This window comes from Lissotriton helveticus, chromosome 10, assembly GCF_964261635.1.
Source record: "Lissotriton helveticus chromosome 10, aLisHel1.1, whole genome shotgun sequence".
In the NCBI taxonomy this organism is placed as follows: domain Eukaryota; kingdom Metazoa; phylum Chordata; class Amphibia; order Caudata; family Salamandridae; genus Lissotriton; species Lissotriton helveticus.
In genome coordinates, this window is record NC_136071.1 from 85,355,515 (window position 1) to 85,383,249 (window position 27,735).

The following is a 27,735-nucleotide window of genomic DNA, read 5'->3' on the forward strand; positions in this document are numbered from 1 at the left end:
GGGGGGATTCGTCAAGCGGGGGCCGAGATAAAAGGGGGGTCCCAAAACGTGTTTTCCCCATGTTAATTTCCCTAGGGCAGTTGGACTCACTTTTAGCCCGAACGGCTGAATGGTTTTCCACCAAACTTGGCAAAATTGTAGGGACTGGTAGCCCGATGTGCCTTTGCTATGTCTCAAGATATGTGCTCCAGTGGCTTTTACGAAAATTAACTTTTAAAAAATATATATTGGGCTACATTGGGCTATATATATGTTAGAGCCCAAATGTAGCCCAATGTAGCCCAAATGTAGCCCAATGTAGCCCAAAGATGGCCACCAGAGACAAAAAAAACAAATGTAGCCCAAATATCAGCCAGATGTAGCCCAACTATAGCCCAATGACAGAATGTCCCAGAGTGTTCTAAAGAACAACTAGAGCGCTACCAGTCTTACTTATGACAAAAGTATGGCACACCTGAAGTCATCTTGATTGGAATAAAGTGTTAACACTTAAAACATTTAATTTGCAAAGGAACAAAATGAGGGGGTTCATTTTGCCATACAAATTATGATTAGTGCTGAAGAAAGAAAAATTAGGGCACATTTTGAGTGACTTCTCAAATCCTCTTATATTTCATTAAAACAATTCTGATATGCAGTCTCCCAAGATGGCCACCAGAGACAAAAGAGCCTGTGCTTAAAAACTCTGTTAGAAAAGCAGGCATTTGAGATTTCAAAAACGTTTTAATATATAAAAACGTTATCCGCTAATAGAATTAGCATTTAAAAAACCTTGCGAATTCAATGAAAAAACCATAGGTTTCAGGCCTTATATAGTTAGGAATTAGCATTTAAAAAACCTTGCGAATTCACTGAAAAAACCATAGGTTTCAGGCCTTATATAGTTAGGAATTAGCATTTAAAAAAACCTTGCAAATTCACTGAAAAAACCATAGGTTTCAGGCCTTATATAGTTAGGAATTAGCATTTAAAAAACCTTTGAAATTCACTGAAAAAACCATAGGTTTCAGGCCTTATATAGTTAGGAATTAGCATTTAAAAAACCTTGCAAATTCACTGAAAAAACCATAGGTTTCAGGCCTTATATAGTTAGGAATTAGCATTTAAAAAACCTTTGAAATTCACTGAAAAAAACATAGGTTTCAGGAGTTATATAGTTAGGAATTAGCTTTTAAAAAACCTTTGAAATTCACTCAAAAAACTATAAGTTTTAGTGGTGTTATAGTTAGCTGGACATTTTACTCAGACAAAACCATTGAAATTGCTCCTATATAGTTAGTTGTACTAACTATATTTCGCGCACCCGCAATCCACTGCTGATGATGTCACATATTAGATCATTCATGACATGGTCAGTGACAGCACTGATGACATCTCAAATGACATCACTGATGACATCACTGATGACATCATCCACGTGACAATCACATACACCTTTTCATACACTATTACAATTTTTCATCCCTCTTTGTAAAATACAGAGTATCATATTTAAATCCATTGTCACGGCAATACAAGTATCTAAAAATCCACTCAGTGATTCATAGATGTATACACACATCTAATCATTTACCTATGGATTCACTCATACATGCTGTCAATGAACAATAGAACACTATCAAAAATACTTATACATCTACATCGACATTAAACAACAGCACGCATCCTATTCACATATGAAGTCATCCTACTCACTTATGCAAACAATGGATCATACTTACATATTTACTTAGCAAAACACTTATACAAACACCACTTCTTCTATTCATTTAGATAGTAAGTCATACTTGGTGAATTATAAAATCGTTATTACAAGTATACAGTTATCCATACAGTCACTCACACAATCATTGTGTCTTATGTATACTTATTTATATACAACAACTGACACATACACTGCCTTTTATTTTTCTAGTTTGTTGGACCTGTAGCATTGTGAAATATATTTGCTCATCACCACACCCATAAAGATATTCACTCACCCAAACAACTGTTAGAACATGTAGTTTTAACTTCATATATCTACTGAATCAACTATTAACACATCTTTGGACAGTCACCCCCCCCCCACCGAACCACACACACTTTCACACTCCCATACAAATACTCAGTTAACTAATCAATAACTAATATAGACTTTCACATAGCTAGTAACCAACTGTAGAATCAGTTTACACAACAACTGACAAAGTGATACAGATATTCACACAGTTTAGTCACTATCCACTATATTTAGTGAGACATTATAAATTGGTCAAGTAAACAGTCAATTACACTGCTACTAAATCCTCCATCCAAATATTTATTTATATATATCCACTTATTCTTCAATGCAAATTGCTATATATATAATGCATATTTAAATAACGAAGCAAACCACATTCACTGGATGATGTCATCAGTGATGTCATCAGTGATGTCATTTGAGATGTCATCAGTGATGTCACTGACCATGTCATGAATGATCTAATATGTGACATCATCAGCAGTGAAGTGCGGGTGAGCGAAATATAGTTAGTACAACTAACTATATAGGAGCAATTTCAATGGTTTTGTATGAGTAAAATGTCCAGCTAACTATAACACCACTAAAACTTATAGTTTTTTGAGTGAATTTCAAAGGTTTTTTAAAAGCTAATTCCTAACTATATAACTCCTGAAACCTATGGTTTTTTCATTGAATTTCAAAGGTTTTTTAAATGCTAATTCCTAACTATATAAGGCCTGAAACCTATGGTTTTTTCAGTGAATTTGCTATATATATATATATATATATATATATATATATATATATATATATTGTTCGCGCTTATTCTTTCCAAAAGAAGCAAGCTTGACCCCAATTCCATAGTGCGTGGTAAGTTTTATTTAAACAAAATTGTCAAAATTGTTTTTGGAATTAGCGCAAACAATATTTGAGGATCGCTTCCTCGCTTGAAGCCCGCCGTCGCAGTGAGGCTGGGGGATTGGCGAACTTTGTTGACGAATATATATATATATATATATATATATATATATATATATATATATAGTCTGTTAAATAAAAATATAAAGCAAGCCTTCTTGATAAATTAATGGTGGCTGGACCACTTCCACATTTGCTGTCCTCCTCATCATGATATTCTTGTTATGCAGAGCGATGGGCAGACCTGTGTGCCACAGCATATACCTGCGTTGCCGGTTTTACGTGTGCCCACAATCGGAATGGGAACATCACCTGTACGTCCCTGTGCCATGACGGCTTTTGCAAGAATGAAGGAATTTGCACCCACCGCAGAGGGCAGGACCCCATGTGCCAGTGAGTATACTCTCTTTAAATCCCCACTGCCCCTTGTTCATCCAGTGGCCTCTTGAGGTAGCAGTCAAGTTAGTCTTCACAAAAAATATTGAGGCCCTGCCCCGAGGAACCAGAGGAGGATCAGTCACAAAGAGCACCGAAAGGGCGAGTGAGTGGAGGTATATCTATTGCAGTACAGCATTATTATATTTCTTCATTTCCCTGAAGTACTCCACTATGGTTTGGTAGGACCCTTCTCCGTTAGTTGTGCATGGATGATTCAATGTGGGTTCATAGGGTGGTTCTTTCAACAAACCTGTGGCTGCACCTAAACATATAGTGATGCAGAGAGATGTAAGAGAGGTAGAATTGCAATTGGAGTTTCTTAACATCTTCTGGGTGATTTGGCTACATGATACTATGATTGATTGTAGCTCTACTGTGCAGAATGTGGTTTTGTATTTGGCCAGCATGGTGAGCATTGGTTTGTGTGTGTTTCAGAAAAGTGCTCCATTTGGACCAGAGCAAATCTCTAGCTGCACTTACACATGGTACGTGGCAGCGAGTAGCAACATAGATGTGCAAGTTAGAGTCAGGTCTGCATGTGGTAGACATCAACCGTTAATCTGGTCTGGGAGTGATAGGTGTTCCACTGAGTGTGTCACAGGAGACCTCTATTCAAGGAGTGCTGGACCTGACTTGGCTCAACAAATGCATGTTAAGTTGCTCAACAGGTTGGGTTAGCTGGCCTCGCCTTCAAATCCTCTGGTCGAAGCAGCTTTAGCAATACATTGATTGAATCATGTCCTTCCACCCATCACTTATTGTTGTTTTACGTGAGTCGCCCTAGGTGGCATGAGCTTGCCCAGACATAGGCTCGCTGTGCACAGAGACCCAGGCTGCACCTGCGGCATAAGGCCCATTAAGGCTGAAAGATGCTTGGGTTTCATTGTGTTCCCATGCAGAGAACACTAGCCTAGTAGATTGACCTTGACTATTTGGTTATGGTTTGTCCTCTTCTGTAATGGAACAGATGAGCAAAAAAAAACAAATGCAGATAAGACTCTGACCGCATTCTGATAAGTTCATCGGGACCACGGCTACGCACACCATCATGCACACTTTGACCAGGCATTGCCTCTTGTCCCAAACCTTCAACAGCTTCCATATTTTCTGCTGAGTGTCTAGAGGAAGGATGAAGGTGGAAACTACAGAATGTAAACAGGGCTCTAGGGGTCACGGTGACCTTTGGTTCCTGGAGCCAGGCTAGCAGGATCAGAGCTGAGGGTAGAAGGGCCAGTGGCATCAGCTCACACCCCTCATTGATGTCCAGAGCTCCCAGTATCTGGATGACATGAGCTTGGGGACGGTGTGCAGAAGGTGGGATTAAACAATCTTTAGAGTGTGGTAGAAAGAGCTAGACAAACACAGTCACACCTCAGAGAGTACCAGAGGTGAGGCTGCTTGGGGTCTGGTTGCAAAGTATTTCTCTACTGGAACTACTGTTTAAAGGGGATCAACCTGTGAAAAGAAAAAACTAATTCTGTATCACCAGCAAAAGGATAACAGAATAATGATTTCTGATTGGGTTTTGAGGCCTATTGTGACATCATTTACTAGGTGGATTTTTTAAACTGGGTGGTAAGAAGAATAAACTGCAGTGGACAGGAAGCAGGATCATGAGGCTCCTCTTACCAAGGGGGCTGAAGAACAGTTGGCAGCCAAGATGTGATGTAGGATTTGTATTCACTTGTGTGACAAACAGCACCCAGGTGCAAGCGCTCATCCCTAGAATTCACCCTTTGCTGCATGGCCCTTGTGTTGTCTTCTTGGGAGAAATAAGATGCATGAGAAACACCTGGGGTGGAGCAGCTGTACACTGCCTGACAGGTACTAGCTGGAAAGAACCAGTGGCACACAGAGTAATCAAGAGGGAAAACTGGTTGGTGGAAGTAAGAGAAGAATGATGACGTAGCAGTGAATGTGAAAAAAGGACGATGTTATGTTGCATTGCACATTCATGTATAGCACACATTCAGCAATTATTTGGCCTCTTAGCATTTGGTGCAGAGCTTTTCTGTGGGTTATAATTGCATGCGGGCTCCTTCGAACGGATGTCCATAATCATGCCATTGCCCAAAGAGTAAATGTGCTGTGGGATGAGTGGAGGGTTTGCCCTGTAGATGGGGTCCTTAGGGTGTGGGTCTTGCAGCATGCCATCAAAACTTCTGCGGAGTTCATAATACCTGTTTTTCTCTTCGCGGTGTATCGCAGTGCGGTTGTAAGTTTTGTGGCCCTCTGCGTAACCCAAGTCAGCTTTGTAAGTAAAACTATTCTCCTCAGTCTTACCGGACACCACATTGTAGGAGCTGGTTGCTGCTTCTCCTATGTGTTTGCGAGTAATTGTGTTGGTGGTGAGAGGCGGTGATAGTCGACCTTGTGTAGGTGTTTTTTGGCTAAGCCTTGAGGTGCCTTGTTCTTCACTGTAGACATTGGATTATCCGCATTATCTAGGACAGTTCGAATGTACCAATCCTTCCTCTAGTTCTGAGCAGTATTCTATCTGACCTCTGTACCAGGCTTCTGTGTTTCCTGTACCCATGTTCCTTCTGTGTTTCCCAGGTGCCCATTTTCTTTCTCCTATCCATGGGACAGTGTACTTGGTCGCGTTTGGTTTGTTTGTTTGAGGGTTTGGTTTAGAAGTGGTTTGTGTGGAGAAGTGTGATCAGTTACTTTAACAGGGAGATGGTGGGTGGTATAATGTACTGATGTATAGATGGATTCAGCAATAAATGGTTGATAAAAATCGATAGGAGGGACACAAAAAGAGGCATGACACAAGAGGCATAAATGTAAATGTCGGAATTTGTAAAGCGCACAGCTACCTCCACCGGAGGTGTCCCGGCGCTGTCCGTATACCGCTTAGGAACCCTTCCTGGCTTTCCTGGGAAATGTCCACTCCTGGGCACCCCCCAGGTGCAGCCAGGCATTCCAGCGCTTTTGGGGCCGTTGTGGAGACTAAGCAAGCTATTGCCCAGAGTTGCAGCGTGGGACCCATGATCAGAACAGGCACTGAGGTGAGAATATCCAGTCAGGGGAATTAATGAGCCAGAGACCCGCCGAGGCGGGAATCGAACCCTGGCCCCTGGCCAGAGCTCTGCATCAAGGTCTGCCTGCTCTAACCATTGAGCCACACTTCTCCACCATAAGAAGGCTACAACGTTTCAAGAGTGGGCATAAGATAACCCTTGTGACCAATCTCGAGACCCTTTCTTTCTTCCTTCAACACACTTGTACACACCATTGGTATGAGCGCATAATATATAGGGGCCTGATTCGCAAACTGTATTTTGTAGTATGTATTGTATACTACAGGATTGCTCCGTAAGTTAACACAAGTGCTATTCACAAACTGCACTTTTGCAGTAACTTGCACTTTTGTCATAAGTCCCTACCTCCATTACTTTATATAGGAGGGTGGTGTACTACTAGTGGTTGTGGTAACTCCGGCACTACACATGGTCAAACGTGTAAGTTACTACAAAAGTGCAGGTTGTGAATATCAAAAAGTAGTAAACGTACTCAAAAGAAGTAAATGTACTCAGAAGTGCAAGTTACCTTTGTGAATCAGGCCCAGGATCTCCAGCTCCTGCCCTACTGGGACCCCAAACCTGGGTTCATTAACTTGCTAAAGACCACACCTTCGCCTCCTCGCTCGTCACATGCCTTTTAACCCTTTGCTCTCTGTCTCACCATAGATGCCCCGTCGGCAGCGACTACTGGTTCATGGGAGTGCGCTGTGATTACAGGATGACACAGCAGGCCCTCCTGGGCATCTCCTGTGGAGTCATCCTCAGCCTGGTGCTTTGCATCTCTGCCATTGCCTACCTCGCCATGAGACGGTTCAAGGCCTTGCTCGTGGAAACCAAAATCAACCAGACAAAGAGCAGGTAGGTGGCCGCATACAGACGCACTAGACATCCCCAAAAGCTGACGTAGGAGAACAGAGGAAATGTCTTTTTCTTTTCTATTGGAAAAATTGTGGAACTTCCTTCCCTTACATATGTGTGAAATTCAAAATCAACTTCTTCGAAAAGAAATCTCAAAACCTGCCTATTCTCCAGCCCAGTCCAGGTTTAGCTCCATCTCAAAATTGTTTTGTTTCTTTTAAGTTTGCTTATAGAGTCTATTAGAGCCAAGACACCCTTGGGTAACTGTAAGGCTCTGGAAGTCTACGTTCATTAATTAATTCATTCATTCAAGTAAGTGGCCGCAGATGCCACTGGTTGTGGCAGATTCGGGTCGGTAGGTTCAGAGACAGATAGGTGGCCACAGACGCAGGTAGGTGGCCACAGACGCAGGTATGTGACTACAGAAGACCTTCTTTCTGACAAACCTTGTTGGGGTGTCGTGCTACAGTCCGGGGCTTCCACATATGTTCTTGGTGTCAAACCCTGTGATGGGACTTGGTACAACTCTGGTGACAGAGCACCCCCTGCACATGGGAGGAACCTATATCACTACAGCTACACATTTACTTTGTCAAGACTTAAATGTAAGCCACATTTACTCCTATACCCTGACGTAATGAAGCTGTCACATAGTCACAATTACATAGTAATACCCCAACACTTCACATAGTCACCTTCACAGTCATACCTACATAGTCAAACCTTTATGTCTTCACCTTTCCTAGTCACACCATTACATAGGCTCCTTTGCACAGTCAAACCACTGTATGTGCAGCCTTTAGGGTGTAGAAACTGCTGCTTCAAAGCTCCACCTATCTGTACCTCTTACCCTAATTCGGGCACTAATCATGACCCTCACCCTGACTGTTAGCCTAACACAAAGGAGCATATTTTCAAGAAAATGGCGGAGCGTGGCAAATTTTGCAGCACTGCGCTCTGCCATTTTCAAAACACAGGGATGCGCTCTATTTACAACAATATGGCACACCCAAGTGTTTTCCCTAGCGTTGGAGCTAAATATAGCAGCCTAGCGCCCACTCAGATACCCAAGCGCCATAGTGTAAGGGTGCCTGCATTGCAGGGAATGATTGTTTATGTACAGGAAGGTGATCCTTCATGCATTTGTATAGCGCACTAGGCGCATTTGAGTCGAGGTGGGAAGTCCTAATCCTGCCCCATCTTAATGGTACTCGGGGTCATGAGAAGTGTGTCCTGGATCTGAGGTACTAGGTAGCCCAGCGGTTTGCACATCTGTGTGTAACCCTCAAGGCAGCTCTGAAGGGGCTTTTATAAGGTCAATTAATAGAAGGTCACTTGTTTTTAAGCACTTGGCACTTTGAAGTCTTAAACAGTTGTTTGTAGGCAGTTCGAATTTATTGCACTGAATGTTTTTTACTTGGATATTTTAGCTCAATATTTGTGTTTTTTCCCGAATTATGCTTTTTATCGAATTTTTATGAATATATATATTTGTATGGGTATTTTTTTTACGAACATGTGCGTTTATTATGTTTTTTGTATGTGTTGTGAAGTGCTATTTTGTGATGATTTGTATTAATCAGACAATAAATCGACTTATACTTATACTCAAGTCAGATATGAATCCTAGCAGACCCTTTATTCTTCTGAAATGAAGACGAAGACCATTAAGTGGGGTAATATTAACACCTGTTATATAAACAATGCAAGATAACGTGTGGTGCTCGCTAGAGGAATGGCCACCATAATATATGATTATTAAATATAACCCGGTAGTTGAGCTGCCGTCATCCCCCACATAAGCAGGACGACTACTGCACAAAGCTTTTTCCAGGACCGAGTTGTTTGCACATATTACTGCCGGTCCACAGAAGTATAGTGTATATGCATGATTCTGGCTGTACATTACATTTCTCATCACACTAGTCTGCACGCCAGTCTTCTTTTTTGCGCTTTTAAAGGAAATCACAGTATTGGTCATTTTATTAATCAATATTGTTTATTCCGGATCAAAAATATCCTCAAAAACGCCACATATTAAAATACAATCAAATTAAAAACATGGTATGAAAAGCGAATCACAGTTCACCAACTATTAATGTAGATCGAAGGTCAAATTTATATATTAATGATTGACATTATTAAATTTGCTAAATTCAGTTCCTCAGTACCTCTTCAAGCTTTGTGGAACTGCAATACAAAGATTCCTTCTCATTGTCCAGATAGCGGTGAAAAATGTGACCACGCTATGGACAATTGCAACGTCCGTACTAGTTCTTAAAATTCTCAGAGATTCTAAGGGCTATCTGGTCCCTAGCATGCAACACATGAGTAATTGTTCATTAATGAATTAAATTCAACAATATCCTGACCCTACACACGTGTATTGCTTGTGTTGCATGCAGATTGCACCAGTAGGGCTGGGGAGATGGCCGCTAGTCACCATTGTACCATACATATACGCGAATGTGTACATTACGCATCACAAAGTAAGCACACACATGCAAAAAGTGTATTTGGAGAAAACAATTTTACTCAAAAGGGTTTCTTGGTGCTGTATAACAGAGGTTTGTTACCCAACTCACTGGCATTCATGTTATGGTACTCAAGGCAAATACTAGCCGTAATGAGCCATCGCCCCATGAGTCTAACCTGTGTATTGCGTAATTTATATATCTAATTATGCAAACTTCTGAATCTTCCCCTCAAGGAGTGGTGTTACTGCTATGGAGTAATTCGGCATCAAGTATCCATAGTCGGTCACTTGTAAATTCACACATACTCCTCAAGCAAATTCACGTGTTAGTATGCGTTAAATGTGAAATCAAACCATTTTGGTCAATTAAAACAGCGTTACTGTACAGTGAAGACATATCTCAATTCAGGGTCAAAGTGTTGGTTTAGACTTGTGATTTCACAGTCACTCTGCATGGGTCACTGGGTCTGTCACTTCCTGTTTTAGAATGTTCCCTCATCCCAGGAAAGAAACAATAATTAGAAAAGCCAATGAGTCTGGCAATGGCTGCCAGCTTTTTGGCTTTACCAGTGCTTGTTTTATATTGTTTTTTTTTTTTTATGTACTTATATTTTGGAGGGGATCTGCAATGCCTCCACCAACTTGAAAAATAAACATTGACTAGAAGCAAAAATATTTTTGGTCTAAAAAAAGTACACATTGTCATAGTAGATTTTGGCATTGAAGGGGATTATTTTGTCTGTGGATATGTTCCTTGTTAAAGAGCAGAATGCTGTCACTCACAGTGAAGGTAGCCATTCGCTGAAGTGGGCTGACCCATTGCGCCATGCTGTAGTTGACCGAAAAAATATGTGAATAAAACAACAACTTATCAGTTGATTAAGAGGGCTGCATAAAGGCCCCTTGTATATAAGTATATTACATATATAATTTAGGTCAAATCAGAAAATATTGTTTAGAACTAAAAAAACAGATAATTAGTAGGCAAATAAATGTCAGCCAGGAAGTCCCTCACCTCCACCTTGCAAGGACTGAAGATTCAGGGGTGTCTTTGGAAAGTGGACACTTCCTCTGACTCCATCTTCCCTTTACTGCTCCGCCCAATTGTCCTCTACCACTTGAGCTCGAATATTACCAAGAAATGTAAATGCATGGATACTGGAGGTACATTAAGCATTGCAGATATTACTGTGAGGTCTTTGAGGTACTTGAAGCACAAGCATTAAAAAATAACCTTTTCCTCTCCAGCTATAGGCGATTCAGTCGCTTCGATGACATCTCCACCCGCTACTGGTCGCACTCGCAGTCGCAGTCCTGGCTGGGCGCCTCCATCAGCTCATTGGACAATCTGGCCTTCAGTCATTCCGAAGAGGTGCTGCACCTGCACGCCCTGGAGAGCCGGCGGGGCAGCTCTCTGGAGGACGCGGACAACGCCGGCACCTGCAGCCCACGAAGCACGCCACACCGCAGACCAGGGTGCCGACCAGGGTGAGACCTTACTCTACCTGCTTGATTGTGGATATTGACTGACTGCTAGGGATGCTGACCATGTCAGGGATGTTCCTGCTTCTTCTGCAGGAATCTTACTGCTCGCCTCAAAATCTACATCTATCCTTTAGTTTTTCATATTTAACTCTTAGGTGCTTTTTAATTTCTTTCATTTTTTACAGGCTCCCAACAGCTCCCCAGCAGTCCTGGTAGCCTGCTCACTTACCGCTCTTGTGCTGCATGTCACGCTGCCACTACTCCGAACCAGGGCGGCCATTTTGGGACAATATTGCGCCTTTTACTGATTTACCAAAGAACCACTCCATTTATTTGCTCAATTTAATTGACTCACTTCTCCTCTTTATCTGACGTCATCGGCTGGCTTACTTTCCCTTGCCTTTTCCAGATGTTGCTGGGATTTAAACTCTTTACACTTGTATTTTTGGCCATTTTCTTGAAAAGCTCCATATTGTCTTGCTTTATTGTCTTCTTCATGGAGACATCAGATTCTAGCAAAGGTTTTCCTTGTCCTTCTCTAAGGTCAAGGTCTGGGACCTCTCTGAGTTGTGCAGAACAACAATGAAACCAGGGCCGCATTGCACTGAAATGGTCATTCCTCTCTGCAGCTGGCAGGGAACCAGAATAAATACAACATCATCTTGTGTTTATGAACGGAAGCGCTAAGAGTCCCTGATAACCATTTTCCAGGAGTATCTCTATTATTTCTGTGTGGTTGATCCGATATATCCCCGGCTCACCCATCTATGCAACCAGCCCTTGCACTTAGGACTGGAAATGGAAACAGTAACTTGATAAAAGTTCCCATTTCCAGAACAAGCTGGGATGTGTGCCAGGCGGTCCAGCCTCTCATCACTTCCCACCACAGCCCATCACCGTGATGAGATTCCACCCTTTGCTGTTGGAGTGGTGAGTAATGTGTGGCGGGGGGGCAGGTATAGCACAGACACACCCATTGTGGGCACATCAAAGCCACATAAAATGGCAAACAAATGGGCCAATTAGGTACCAGTAATCTTCATTACTCTGATTACCTTTCCTTATCCCAGTGTTTACTAAATGAGATGTGTCCACCTCCTCCCAGGCACCACAAGGCTCAGTTAAAAGCCTTCCCAGCCTCCTTCTGCACCATCCTCTCCTTAAGGACCCTCCCATCATGAGAAGTAATGCACAGAGCACCAGTCCTGCAGCACATCCTGCCATCCCCAAGCACAGGGAATTGATGTTATTGCAATAGGGAGTGTGAGAGAGAAGCAAGTACTCAGACAAGGAAGCATAATTGGGGGCATGAGGATAACTGACAAGTAATCAGCATATTACCTCCTCAACCCTTCTTTGTCCCAGACCTTCCTTGTCCCAGACCTTTCTAAATGAGGCTATATCAAAATAGTAAGCCCTCAGCCTGAACCCCGAAACCTATAAGCAGGGCCACTGGAATTACACGATTCAGCAGCTGCAACCTTTTTCACATAATCATGGGGTTCCCACATTTGGCATATAATTCATCTGTTGCATAATCTGCAGTTTTGAACAACAACAAAAAACTTGTTTCTAGCTCAAAGTGATCAAAAGTTACTTGTGTTCCTGCGCTCTAGAAGACCCTTCCACATGGTGACTGGTCATCTTTCAGTTGCTTGTTGCTGCATTTGGGTATTAAATTGGTACTAATAAAGTGAAACATTTTCCCAGACGGTGTTACCATTTGAAAAAATGACAGTAACACAGTAATATTATCACAAAATGTGCTGCATTATGCCACATAATTTGCCCTTTCTTGCAGCATAATTTAGTCAACCCTTCCGCATAATTTGGTCCTCCCCTGCCGCATATTTCCAGTGTCCCTGCCTACAAGTAACACAAGAGGTCCGCAGAAGCAAGAGCACAGCGTTATAGGTGGAAAGGTTACAGGAGTAAACAATAGCAAACCAACAATCCAGGGATCAACAAGGACCCATGGCCAGCTTAGAGAGGGGGCCAAACAGAGGATGCTGCCCAAGACAAAAGCCGGCATGTGGCTCCAGTCATCAAGCCAACTGGTCCTGCACAAGCCAGACAAACCAGAGAAGATCGAAACAAGCCCAAATAGCAGATGGCAGTGTGTGGCAGGGTATGCTCAGACGTGAGTCCCTTGTTCACTTGGCCACTGGATTCAAGATAGCCTGGCTGATGAGGATTATGAATCCGAAACCGGTCCCAGGATGCTTGTTTCCGGTCCAGGGAAGACATGGCGTGGCAGTTCGGGCTGGACTGTTCCCACAAGGCACAGGGTCAGACTGATTTGCATATAGCCATGTCTGAACTGGGGTGGCTGAGTGAACTAAAGAATGGTGATGGATTAAACCCAGATCAGTTGACTGGGGGTGAGTGTTTGATTTGTTGAAACGCTCCGTCAATCATCCCCTTTTGTATCGCTTTGTTCGCCCTAAGTGTGGCAGGGTATGCTCAGACGTGAGTCCCTTGTTCACTTGGCCACTGGATTCAAGCTAGCCTGGCTGATGAGGATTATGAATCCGAAACTGGTCCCAGGATGCTTGTTTCCGGTCCAGGGAAGGCGTGGCAGTTCGGGCTGGACTGTTCCCACAAGGCACAGGGTCAGACTGATTTGCATATAGCCATGTCTGAACTGGGGTGGCAGAGTGAACTAAAGAATGGTGATGGATTAAACCCAGATCAGTTGACTGGGGGTGAGTGTTTGATTTGTTCAAACGCTCCATCCATCATCCCCTTTTGTATCAAATAGCAGATGGGGACAGCCCTAGAGATCCAGGCACAAGGAACAGAAAAGAGTCAAGGAAGAATAGCACAAGAGCCGGCACCAAACAGTCAACTACAGCAGAGGCAAGGGAAATGACCAAAGACTAGCATAAACACCCTATGAAAAGCAGAGGACAGGGAACAAACTCCCCCAAGACTAGGGTCCCAAAAGAACCACCATAGCGACTGAGCACCCAAGTGCCCAGGCAGCTTAATGGTCAAACACTGCACAGGAAAACACCAACAGGCCGGTCCAAGGTGAGGAAAACCAAAGAGAGAAGCGCACTAGGGTCACAGAGACAAGATGGGTCAGGAAAGACAAGAGGCAGCAGCCTCACCCAACCCGCTTCCAGGAAAATAGAATGAGAACTGAAAACACCCTGCAGTGATACCTCAGAAAAGAGGGGTGAGCATCAATAACTAGGAAAGTAAATCCCAATCAGAGGCAATACCAACACTTTAGACACCACCCCGAAGCAAAGCAGTGTAAAACACAGAGTGAAGCAGAAGGCACCCAAAAGGCCACCAACAGCACCAACACAACAGCCTAAAGAACCAGGACACCAGCCAGAGGCAAGAAGGGAAGAGCGATAAGGCGTGGGTCTGAGAGGAACTGAAATTCCTCCATCCCCTTCTCCTCCAGAACCCAGGACAGGAAGAACAGACAAATGCAACTAGGGTGAGCAACGATAACCACAAGGGAACCTGAGCCATCTGAAACCGGCGTGAAACTCAACCAAGGAGAACAACTAACCAGAGCATCCCACTCTAGTGCAGTCCACCAAGCCATCCACCACACGTACCAAGGACTTTTACAAGTCACACTCGAATTCCCAAATCCCAGAAGAAAGGGAGGCACGACAACCCAGGCAAACCCAAAGTCGACCCCAGGCCCACCCTCCACAGAGAGCCACATCCAAATGCAAAAAGGGCCACCAGAGGCTCGCTGGCATCAATGAACCAAGAAAGGAACCGCCACGGGTCCAACAATTGCCTCAATAGGAGACAAAAATAAGTATGACCAGGCACCATGATGCAGAAAAAGTGAAGAGACACCCCAACGCCCATAGAGCAGCTAAATAGACACCGCAGGCCAACAAAGGAGACCCATGGATCGGCAGGCACCAGGACGCCCACACCAGGAACCACAAAAGTGTGCCAACTTGCCAACAGAAGAAAACAGCCACATTCACCCAAATTCTCTGCAAAGCTTACAGAACGAGAAGAATAAATGAGTGAAAACAAGCTACCAGAGCCCCAAAACATCCTTTTACACATAACCGCTCACCAGAGCAAAGAAAGGAAAGACAGAACACAAAGCCAAGTCCTCCAAAAGCAAGTACAGCAAACACAACACCAGCCCCAAGCCCCGAAGAGAAGAGTCGGTCTACTAGAGCATGAGCACCACATAACCCAACTAACTGTGGGAAGGAGACAGGAAGACCAGAATCACTGAGCCCCCAAACAAGCCCAAAGAGAGACCTGACCCAAGCTCACACCCCAAAACAAAGCGATAGGCAAGGGCCAGACTAAGACTCTACTGAAAGCAAAGATCTGACACGGAAGACAAAGGCCCATGTCTCTCCATGCCCATCATGGGCCAGGGGTAGGCTACTACACCCCCACATCCACTAAAGAGAGACACTGGGTGTGGGGGACAACAGGTTGGACATGGAGTAGGCAAAAGTGACAGGCACCATAGATCCTCCTCGCCCAAGATGGGGCCAGGGAACAAGGCACTCAAGTCGTGAGGCGGTCATACCTCAAAACATATAAGCCACTCAAAGCCAAATATTGGACAATCATACACCCCAGCAGAACTAAACACACAGTGTGGTCTTTCGCCCCTCGCATCCATGCACATCATTCTATCCTCCACTCGCAACCCATGCAAACCACTCTACTCTCCACTCACATCCATGCACATCACTCTACCCTCCACTTACATCCCATGCACATCACTCTACCCTCCACTCGCATCCATGTGCATCACTCTACCCTCACAAGCAACTCGCATTCACGCAAATCACTCTACCCTCACAAGCCACTTACATCCATGCACATCACTCTGCCCTTACATGCCACTCGCACCAATGTGCATCATTCTACCCTCACAAGCCACTCGCATCCATAGACATCACTCTACCCTCCACTAGCATCCTTGCACATCACTCCACCCTCCACTCGCATCCATGTGCATCACTCTACCCTCACAAGCAACTCACATCCATGCAAATCACTCTACCCTCACAAGACACTTGCATCCATGCACATCACTCTCCCCTCACATGCCACTCGCATCCATGTGCATCACTCTACCCTCACAAGCCACTCGCATCCATGTGCATCACTCTACCCTCACATGCCACTCGCATCCTTGCCCATTACCCTACCCTCAGATGCCACCCGCATCCATGGACATCACTCTACCCTCCACTAGCATCCATGCACATCACTCTACCCTCCACTCGCATCCATGCGCATCACTCTACCCTCACAAGCCACTCGCATCCATGCAAATCACTCTACCCTCACAAGCCACTTGCATCCATGCACCTCACTCTCCCCTCACATGCCATTCGCATCAATGTGCATCACTCTACCCTCACAAGCCACTTACATCCATGCACATCACTCTGCCCTTACATGCCACTCGCACCAATGTGCATCACTCTACCCTCACAAGCCACTCGCATCCATAGACATCACTCTATATCCTCCATTCACATCCCATGGACCTCTCTGAACCCTCACAAGAAACCCACATCCATCCCCATCACTCTACCATCACAAGCCACTGGCATCCATGACCCTCACTGTACCCGTAGAAGTCATTCACATCCATGCACATCACTGTACCCTCACATGCACGTTACTCTACCCTCATAAGTCACTTGCATCCATGCACATCACTCTACTCTCACAAGCTATTCTCATCCTTGCACAACCTTCTATCCTCCACTTGCATCCATGTGCATCACTCTACCCTCACAAGCCACTCGCATTCATGTGCATCACTCTACCTTCAACTAGCATCCATGGCCATCACTCTACCCTCACCAGCCACTCACATCCATGTGCATCACTCTACCCTCGCAAGCCACTCGCATCCATGTACATCATTCTACTCTCACATGCCACTCGCATCCAGGCACATCACTCTAACCTCCACTCACATCCATGCACATCACTGTACCCTCACAAGCTACTTGCATCCATTGTCATTACTATACCCTGACAAGACACCCGCATCCAGGCACATCACTCTACCCTCCACTCACATCCATGTGCATCACACTACCCTCATAAGCCACTTGCCTCCATGACCATTACTCTACCCTCACATGCCACCCGCATCCATGGACATCACTCTACACTCCACTTGCATCTATGCACATCACACTACCCTCACGAGCGACTCACATCCATGTACATCACTCTACCCTCATAAGTCACTTGCATCCATGTACATCATTCTACCCTCATAAGTCACTTGTATCCATGCACATCACTCTACTCTCACAAGCTACTCTCCTCCATGCACAACCTTCTACCCTCTACACGCAACCATGCACATTACTCTGCCCTCACAAGCCACTTGAATCCATGTGCATCATTCTAAAATAATAATAAATCCACATTTGTAAAGCGCGCATCCTCCGTAAGGGTCTCTAGGCGCTGGGGCCGTTGGGAAGATTAAGCAAGCTATTGCCCAGAGTCACATGGTGCTGGGCTAATCTGCCACTGGTGCCGGGGATCAAACCCAAATTCCGGAGTTAGTCGCCCTAGCTGTGGCGCCACACCTCTACTCTCACATGCCACTCGCACCCAGGCACTTCACTCTAACCCTCACTTGCATCTATGCACATCACTCTACCCTCACAAGCCACTTGCATCCATGCACATCACTCTACCCTCACAAGCCACTCGCATCCATGTGCATCCCTCTACCCTCACATGCCACTTGCACATGCACTTCACTCTTACCTCCACTTACATCAATGTACATCCCTCTACCCTCACATGCCACTTGCACCCATGCACTTCACTCTTACCTCCACTTGCATCTATGCACATCACTCTACCCTCACAAGCCACTTGCATCCATGCACATCACTCTACCCTCACAAGCCACTCGCATCCATGTGCATCCCTCTACCCTCACATGCCACTTACATCCATGCCTATCACTCTACCCTCACATGCCACTTACATCCATGCCTATCACTCTACCCTCACATGCCACTTACATCCATGCCTATCACTCTATCCTCACATGCCACTCGCATCCAATGCACATCACTCTACCCTCCATTTGCATCCATGCACATCACTCTAACATCACAAGCCACTAGAAGTTGATGGGGTTCTAACAATGATGCTGAGTTACATGAAGGTGTGATTACAAATTCTTTAACTGGACCGAGGGAGACCAAGTGGGACAGACGAGCTGCTGTTTGCATGGCATTAAGTCAATCAGCTCCCTGCTGCGCCCCTCGAAATATTGGCCACCTGGGCCCGGCTTGCCCATGCCCAAGGACAGCCATTCACGCAATTGTGTACTTTGTAATACAGAGCAAAAAAACACACTGGCAGGAGACAAGGAACGAGATCGACACTGGTCATTACTCTGCATACCACAGCCACAGGCCCTCCTCCGCTCGCCCAATGGAAATAAAAAAACAAAGGTTTATTTTAATTAATCCTGGAATAATTACTAACACACTAGATGCTCCTGGTTGGTCTGTTTTACACTTAAAATGTCTAAGCTTCCTTCCACAACCATGCTGTTACATATATAAAACACAAATACTTCTTTATTCAAACATGCAAAAGCTTTTCAGTAAAAACACAAAACTGGATTTGCTGGCTTTGCCAATGCTTGTTTGCAGTTTCCTCTCAATGCTGTCTTGTGAACCCATTGATGTGCCGCGGAAGGCTCTGGAAAGGCAGGTCTCGTCCACAGTCTGGCACCAAGCTCCTCTGCTGCGAATGTGTGACACATTTAGGAAGTGTAAGCATAATTAAGGCAACAGCTGTGCAGACGCGTTAACAACACGCGGGGTCGTGTTTTTTTCTCTTTTATTCTTGCAGATTTCATTCCGACTGGGAGACCAGCTGCAGCAGCTTCAACGATCCCATGGTCGACTCGGGCAAAGCCAGCGCCATCTCGGTGTCCAGCTGGCCCATGGAACCCATTCAGTGGACGCCGTTCCCCATCCTGCACCAACTGAGTGCTCAGTCACCGGTACGTTAGTGGACCTGCCGCAAACCGTGTGAGTCTCACTTATCGGCAGTGCTAAATTTGAGCCGGTGGTTTCCGGTGCTTGCCACCGGCACTTAATTGTCAACACCGGCTCTTGTGACAGTCTGCCACAAGGTGGCGCTGTCTGGCTAATTTAGAAATGAGCACAACGGGCTATTATTAATTTAATATACATAAAAAAATTACTATTTCCTACCGCCCAAGCCATTCTTATAGCCTTGGAGGCCTGAGATAGTCAGAATTCTCACACTTGTACGAGTGCAGTGGTTGGTAGTTGTGTTGTTACTATCAATATCAGCGTGGCATGGGAAATGTGTGGTGCAAGCTGCTGTGGGCTTCTGACCAGAGCCCTGGCACTTAATATTTTACAAATCAAGCACTGCATTGGGTGTGTGTGCGCGCCTTGAACTCTGGCCATTCTCAATGGGCCGCTGGGTGGCAGGTGCCCACGTCACGTACAGCAGCTTCAGCCACTGCGATGTTCTAGCCAACCGCACTTCGCATTCCTGAACTTGCAGACCCATGTCTATAATGGTATATGTGAAACTACATGTCCCAGAATGCAAAGTGATTTGGTTTAAAACCAGGGCTACATGAGGGATGACATGGAGTCCTCCCTCAGCAGTCATGTGGATTCTTATGGAGCTTTTCACCTTGGAATAATATTCGAGACACTATGTTCTACATACATGTGCTAAGTATCCATAGGTTTTACAGGCAGTTTTGAAGAGAAACCCGCAGAATACTCATGGTGTGTAAAATAACCTAGGCAGATTGTTTCCGCAGCACACCATGTATGTGCGCCTTTAGGAAAATTGTGTGGTTCTTCGGGACTGGTCTGTGGATGGTGTGTCAAGTGAGTTTGTCACTCCAGCCCTCAAAGCAGCCCCCTGCCCTCCAGCTTGATGTGTGATTTTGTAGTGTCCTGGGTGAACCTTAATCATGACTCTTCGCCTGATTGTGAGAAAATATCTATCTCACTGTCCCTCTTCTCTCCAAATGGGGTGTTTAGAAAATAAGGTGGCAAAATCACTTTAATTGATTCATCTGAGACAAACGCATACATCTACATCTTGGCATGAGAGGGCGTTCTGGAGCACAGCCTCATCAGCCTTGCTGTTCTGTTCAATGTGTTTAAACCCTGAAATATGGAGCCCAGGCTGGCAGTGCTGAAGAATCGCTCTCTCTAATAGGGACAATAGTATGCTGCTCCACTAGGCTCCAGCAGGTGGCAGCATCAATGAACAATAGCAGCCCTCTAGGAGTATTAATAGAAACACCCCCCACATGTGCCGAAATGGGACATACATTAGACCAGTGGTCTTCAAACTTTTTAAAGCACTGTTTGTCTGTTATATGTTCTTCCATCTTTAGCGCTCTGCTCTTTTCCTGTGTACCCTTCCAACCCTCTTGTCTCTAGAATTTTAAAAAAACTGTCCATTATACTCACTGTTGTGCCTCCACAACTTAAAACAAATGCGCAAGAAAAACAAAACAAAAAAATTGTACTAACCTACTGACTACTAATCTTGGGTTCCGGAGTAGCCTTCTACTCGCCAAAAAATCGCCTTCATTTAGTGTGTTGAATTGTGGTATTTGCAGCCCAACCTCTGTAGTTTGTCCCTCTCATTCCTTGGTGACAAATCTGTTTTCCCTCCAAATTTCTCCTTTGCTCTGTGCTTAGGCCTGTGTGCTCAAACAGTGCACCCCCAGCCTCCATTTTGTGTTCACAAGCCAGTGAGGCCAGCCCCCCTGCCTCCCCCCCCCCCCCAGCAACAGGGATTTATTTTCTACATCAGAGGGTGCTTCTGTGAGCTGTTTAAACTGTATTTACTGGGGCCTGTGCACTTCCTTTTTTGGCCAGCAGGGGGAGTAAAGCTTTATTCAAACAGTATTGTTAGATTTCGAGTTAGTGAAGCCTTTACCTGCAGAAGTCCAAAGTTGTGGATTGAGCCTGTCTGTCTCCTAGGAGATTCTGAACAGGAGCAAGCAGCTGCCCAGACCCCACCCCCAGGCCAGCAGACCATTGGCTATTCAGCTACCAGGCAAGTCTGAGCCCTCCTCTCACACCTGCCCAGGCCCCTTAAGGCCTTGCTGGGTGCACCCCAAATCATTCTCCTCCATCTTGTGAGTTGCAGCCTACATGTGCCCCAGATTGCAGTGAGAAGAGTCCAGGAAGTGGTAAGGAGACAGACTAGTGCTACACACCCTACTATCCCAACTACCACACATATCCACCATCACCCACAAACAGTACACAACTCTATCCTATACCACTAACCAATACACTCATTACTAACACAACGCCAATCAACACCATAAATAACTACATCCCACTCAGACACACTCTCCCTGCTGTAATTACACCTAATGGTCCACCTTTTATCACTAACAAATATATAATTATCCTTCCATCAGCTGTCCAACAAACACCTTCCTCTCCCTTCTACCATAATAACACTAACACACACACTGCACACAACCACACTTTGTAACTCTTGAAACAAACCAGTCTAAGATAAACACTCTCACCTCTACTTCATACCCTCCTACACACAACATACACTTTACACATCAACACATCACCACCCCCTCTACGTCACAACCTCCTCTCACAAACAATACTACACAACCAAATCAGGCGCATGAAACATATACATCAGCACCCCTTTTCACCACACCTCAAAAGCAAAACATATCACACACACCAGCACAACAAGATCTTCAGAGCACAACACCTCATAATACTTACCATCACAAAATACATACATATACCCACCTTTCAAAGCACACAAAGGAACAAACTCCAATGCCAAGCTTTCACCCTTCCACCACACCTAACACAGATACAGCAATACAGCGCCTCTCTTCTAACCGCCTCTCATCCATTGGACAATTTATCCCTCCACTATCCTTTTTCAATCAAAATTAACAGACTAACATGTTTCACTTCTCAAATTCCATATTCAACTATACTAATATACTGCCCAAATAAACGGAATAACATATCTACTACTCAAATTACTTCATATTTATACTATACTAATTTTCAACACTAATCCTTTATGGGTTCCGGAGTGGCATGCTACTCGCCAGAAAAGCGCTTCAACACCCATCAGGGGTAACAAGTGCTATATGAATACAAATCTTTCTTTCCCTTTTATCCATCCGCTATCCTTCTCACTCCAAGAAACAGACTAATATCCACCACTGAAATTACCTCATATTTCACCATATTAATTCACCACTAATCCTTTATAGGCTCCCTGAATAGCATGCGTCAACAAGCGAGCGATAAATAAATACAAACCTTTGTCCTACTCTATCCTTCTGCTATCATTCCAAATCCAAATAACTGACTAACCTATCCACCACTTAAAATGTACTTGCATGTTTCACTATACTAATTCAACACTAATCCTCTGTGGGTCTCGGAGTAGCGTGCTACCCACCGGAAAAGCGCTTCAACGCCTCGTCAGGGGTAGTAAGCGCTATATGAATGCAATTACAATACAATACAATACAATCCCTGTCAGAGGTCGTAGGCACTATATAAAAACATTTCCAATGACAATTCTAGTCGCAGTCCTTGGTACTCTCCTGCCACCTGGTGGCCTGAGTTAAACCAGCACAAGTGACCAGAACTTCCTCACCTCGGCTCTGTAGAGCACTGCCACTCATTTTTTCCATGGACAAAGAAGTAGGACATTACCTCTGAGGATGTAATTTTCACCCCACTGTGTGGCACACTTAGGGTGACCAGAATTTAAAAACCAAAAACCGGGACATTTCACGAAAATAGAAGAAGGATTACAGTTTTATTTCAAGAGAGCGCACAGAATGACAGCGTCCCTGAGCAGAGAATTACAGAACAGGTAGTTAGAGCATACATAAATTGCAATTTTTAAACCCAGATGCTTGCCTGTTAATTAAATTGCTTTCTTGAAACAACTGCTAACTATCCCTACTTAATAAAACATAAAAAAGCACCTCCCACAGTTCTCAGTCGCCCCTCTCTAAAAAAAAAAAAACGGGACAGGAACTAAATTTCCTGAAATCTGGCCGGATAGCAGGTGAAAAACCGGGACCGTCCTGGCAAATCAGAGACGCCTGGTCACCCTAGGCACGCTGCACAGGGGTTGTTTCTCTGCTCCTTGCCTCCACATTAGTTTCATACTTCCGCGCCATGGCTAGAATGCTTGGCATTGCATCGCGGCTCTCTGCACCGGAGGAAAGACGGGGTTACTTCCCATCGAGCACGACACTAGTTCATTGGGACAGCGGTGCTTCCATTTCTTTTTTTTTTACTCTGCCGCGGTAAGGTGTATATATCGTTAGCATTTATGGATCACCTCACACCCCCCCCCCCCCCCCCGATAACGCCCTAACGCTTCTGTACAGTGGCGTAGCACGGTCAGGTGGTACCCAGTGCGGAAAATTTCTTGTCACCCCCGGCTTCACAAAAATATGTGTTTAAAACACATATTTTTGCCATTTTGTCACCCCCTTCAGTGATGACACCCGTGGCGGCCCGCACCCACCGCATCCCCCTTCCTACGCAACTGCTTCTGTGCCACAACTTCCTACATTAGGCAGTGATCAAAGGTCGGTCACGACTTCAGGGTCCCTGCTCCACTCGGACAAAGGAGCCTATAAAGTAGGGGGCTCTAGGCCCACAGACTTGCAAATAAGGCACGCACACACACAGTGACTTTAGTATTGATTGATAACTGGCCAAGGACACGTGCGCCCGGGTCCCGTTTATTCTCTGGGTCACCTGACCGGTGACGCCTGTGATGGGTGGGTGTGTGGAGAAGTGTGGCTCACTGGTTAGAGCGGCAGACCTTGAAGCAGAGGTCAGGCCCGGGACCAGGGTTCAATTCCCGATGCGGCAGGGTCTTGGGCTCAATGTCCGCGGACTCGATAATTCTCGCCTCGGTGCCTACTCTAATCATGGGTCCCACTCTGCAACTCTGGGCAATAGCTTGCTTAAGCTCCACAACGGCCCCAACAGCGCTAGGTTGCCTGGCTTCACCTTGGGGGCGCCCTGGAGGGGGCATCTCACAGGGAAAGCCAGGATGGGTTCCACAGCAGTATACAGCGCCAGGATGCCTGAAAGGTTATAGTGCGCTTTACAAGTATACACACATTTACATTTACATTTGGGTATGGTACAGCACAAGGCTGAACACTAGAACGTGTCCAGCAGGATATTACATCCCTCTCAAACGTTATTGGAAAAGACAAACAAAAATCCAACCTATGGGAAAAACAATTAACAATACAGAGCACCAATGAGTCTCTTCAAACCATCGGCTGGGCAGTGTTGGAACTCTGAACTGCATGGCCAGGAGGTTTTAGTCCATCTCGGTGATGTAGTTCGAACTGGCCTGGTCTCGTGGTGTAGGAGACTATTTACACAGTTCAATAGGGGTGCATTTGGAGACCTTGAAGATACTCAGGCTTTGGTGGATGGCAAACCTGCAAAGACTGAGGATGACCTTGGTGAATGAGGGCCTTCCTTGAAGGCGAGGATCCTTCCCAGTGCCTGCTGGTAGAGAAGCTTCAGACTTGCCTCTCCTGTCTGGACTCCCCTCTCACAGGAGTCTCCTTGAGGCCCTTTCTGCCAGGCTATGGGAATGTCTGGGGCCTCCCATAGGCGTCGCTGAGGAACTTCCAACAGGACCACAGCCAAGTCACCCATGCAGCCGCAAAGGGTGGTGTCTCAGAGTCTGTGTGCTCTCGCTGTCAGGACTCGGGTTCACATACCTTCATCAGATGGTCTTTGGGTGACCAGTCTCTGTCTGTGACCGCTATGTTTCCTGGTGCCAGTCGTGGAGCTGCTGCAGACGTATTTCTTGTGTCAGGATTCCCCTCTCACCGGATTTCCCTTGGGGCCCTTGACCCTGGATTGCCACATGACTGCGTGGGCTGTGTGGGGCCTTTCGTAGACCGTGCTGAAGGGTCGCTGCAGGACTCCCTACAGGGTTATGACCAAGCCTCGTGCAACCCCAGGGGTGGATGGTTCAATACTCGAGTATGTTCTTTTTGGCAGGCCTCAGGTTCACTGGGGCTCACAGGTCTCTGGGTGGCCAGCCTCCCATGGTGCCGAGAATGCCTTGTCAGTCTCCGGATGTTTCAGGTGTTTTTATCAACTCTGATGGTGTGATGCTCCTTTGGTTGTTCTGGTGATGCACCTGGTAATGATAACTATTGCCTTCTTACACTTGGGCTACAGGTAGCGGTGTCTTGCTTGGAGTGAGGAAGACTGGAGGGACTTCATGACCTCTTGTAGTCTCTTTCTTCGGCATGTGCACTTGCTAGCTGGGATGCAATCATTGCTAAGCAGCCATTGTAAGGTAACTGGACAGTCTGAATGTGAAGTACAGGGTCCGTACGCAGATCGTGCTTATTAGGGGCTGCATTGGTCCACCCACGAAGCTGACTCCAGTGACGTCTCTGCACCGCAGTGGCTAGCTTGTGTTGATGGATCCCCTCTCTGGTAGTGGCATGAGTCCTCGGTCTTATCGCTCTTCTCCTTTTTTGCTTGTGCACCTGTGGTGGTGGTTCCCCCTGTTGCTTCGTGCCAACTCTTCTCTACTTCTGACCAGGTTCCTCACTCTGATGTGGCGTCATGCCATGTGTCTCATATTCGCGCCACATGGACCTCTTGCTGGTCACGCCCGGTTCTTAGGACTGTCTTTTCTTTGCTGCACACCCTTTCACATGTCTGTCTTGTCATAAAGACATGCTTCTCCTCGTGGACCTCTCACAGGCCCCATCCCCTCCTCAGGGATCTTTGCGCTGCTCCTCTACTTGGATGGAGGATCACCTTCTTTGCTTGAGGGTATAGTGCTGCTTGCGCCTCAAGCCAGCGTTGTGGCGCTTGCTCCTGCCTCCAATCAGCCATCCTTGGCAGTCGGTCACTTCGTGTGACGTGCTCAATGTTGAACCAATGGGGGCCATTCGGTGTAGCGGGCTGGCGGAGCCTCTTCCTGTTCCGCATTGCTCCTTGTCTATGGAGAGGTCTCACTCTCCTGGGCACCTGACCGTGCCGTCAAGTTTCTGGGTGCATGATGTGTTAGGCACATCGGACTCCACGCTCTTGGTCCTTCTTGAAGGCGCCCTCTTATGGCACTTGGCGTGCTTGCTCTTCTTTCTTGCGGTGGTGACCGTTAACCACCTGGGGCGTGTGGTGGTTTTCTTGCTTGTGGTAGCATCGGACAGCCACTGGGGGAGCACACGCATCACATGTTTTTCTTGCGCTTAGGCGCTTGTACTTCATGTTCACTGGTGCTGCAGTTATCGCAGGTGGCCAGGGCAGCTTTCTCAGTGCTGCAGGCAGTTTCTCTTGACACTGTACCCTTGAGACTGGTGCAGTGACCACTAGTTGGCAGTGAAATAACATTCATAGGTCGCAGCAGCTTTCTTGATGCCATGGGCCTGGTCGCCGCTGCAGTTGTGTCTCTCCTCACGGGTGCTGCTGGGACTGGTGCCAGGAACAGCCATGCCCCTCTCACCTGCAGGGGTTCGGTATGTGTCCGCCAGCAAGCAAACCCACATGGTGGAGACCACTGTGGGGTAGCTGTACCTCCTCATGCTGGCCGGCAGCACCTCCTCGAGCCTTCCGACTCCTGGGGCTATTTCTTCCCCGCTGTGGCAGTCATTACGAGCCACCCGGGGGCTGGCAGCATTCCATAGGGAGTGGGGGGGCTCAGTGCAAATACAGGGGTCCTGCACTGCTCTGTGGCGGCTTTGTTTGCCTTGACTGCCGGTGGGGCACTGCAGACACAGGCATCCCTATTCAGGGCAGGTATCATCCTCATTTACACAGGCTTCTGGGCAATTGATAAAAAACTTTCTTCCCTGCGGCTATCACTGGCCGCGCAGGGACAGCAGGTGGGGGGGCGTCACACGATGCAGGACTGGCCGGGCGGCCTGTCTCCTTCCCAAAACCACTTCAGTTGGACCTCACAAGGCAGCGGTCACACCTTTTGTTCCGTTGGCCGGCTGGTGCAGTTTTCGCTCTTCTCTTGGTTGCTGGCACTTGAGCGCAGTCTGCTCGTGGTGGGTTCGAGAGTGGGAGTCCACCGATCCGGTGCTGGTCGCTTACTCCGCGTTGGGTCGGTTGTGTGTAGGCGCCTCAAGCATTGAGGACCTACGGTGCTAGCTGCAGCACCTTATCTCCTCTCCAGACATCTGCCCCAGGACCGGTTGGCACGGTGGGAGCTGCAGGGCATGCAGTTTGTGTTGGTGGGTGGGGGCGGGGGGGAGTTTACAGGACATTGCTGGTGGACACCAGCATGTTCGCCCGGCACCGGTGCTGCCTGATGACCTAGTTACTCTTCTCCCCACCAGGAACAGCTGCCAGCACACACGCTGGCCGTCCCCCTCGTCGCCATTGTAAAGTAGTAAACTCTAGGCCCACATACTTGCAAATAAGGCACACGCACATAGTGACTTTAGTACTGGTAACTGTCCCCGGGCATGTGTGTAGAAAGCTGGC

The 27,735-nt window shown here is 46.2% G+C and overlaps 1 protein-coding gene across 2 annotated transcripts in view; it reads left to right on the plus strand.

Moving 5' to 3' along the window:
- The window catches only part of LOC144785932 (uncharacterized), a 217,411-nt gene that overhangs the window by 161,096 nt on the left and 28,580 nt on the right, over positions 1-27,735 (plus strand). The window contains exons 6-9 of one of the 2 annotated variants that reach the window (XM_078664804.1): positions 3,136-3,298; positions 7,036-7,227; positions 10,952-11,191; positions 19,058-19,239. In XM_078664804.1, coding sequence (XP_078520930.1) covers positions 3,136-3,298; positions 7,036-7,227; positions 10,952-11,191; positions 19,058-19,220 — 758 coding nt within the window. In that variant the 3' untranslated portion in view covers positions 19,221-19,239. The remainder of the gene's footprint in view (positions 1-3,135; positions 3,299-7,035; positions 7,228-10,951; positions 11,192-19,057; positions 19,240-27,735) is intronic. The other variant, XM_078664803.1, reaches the window with a different exon arrangement.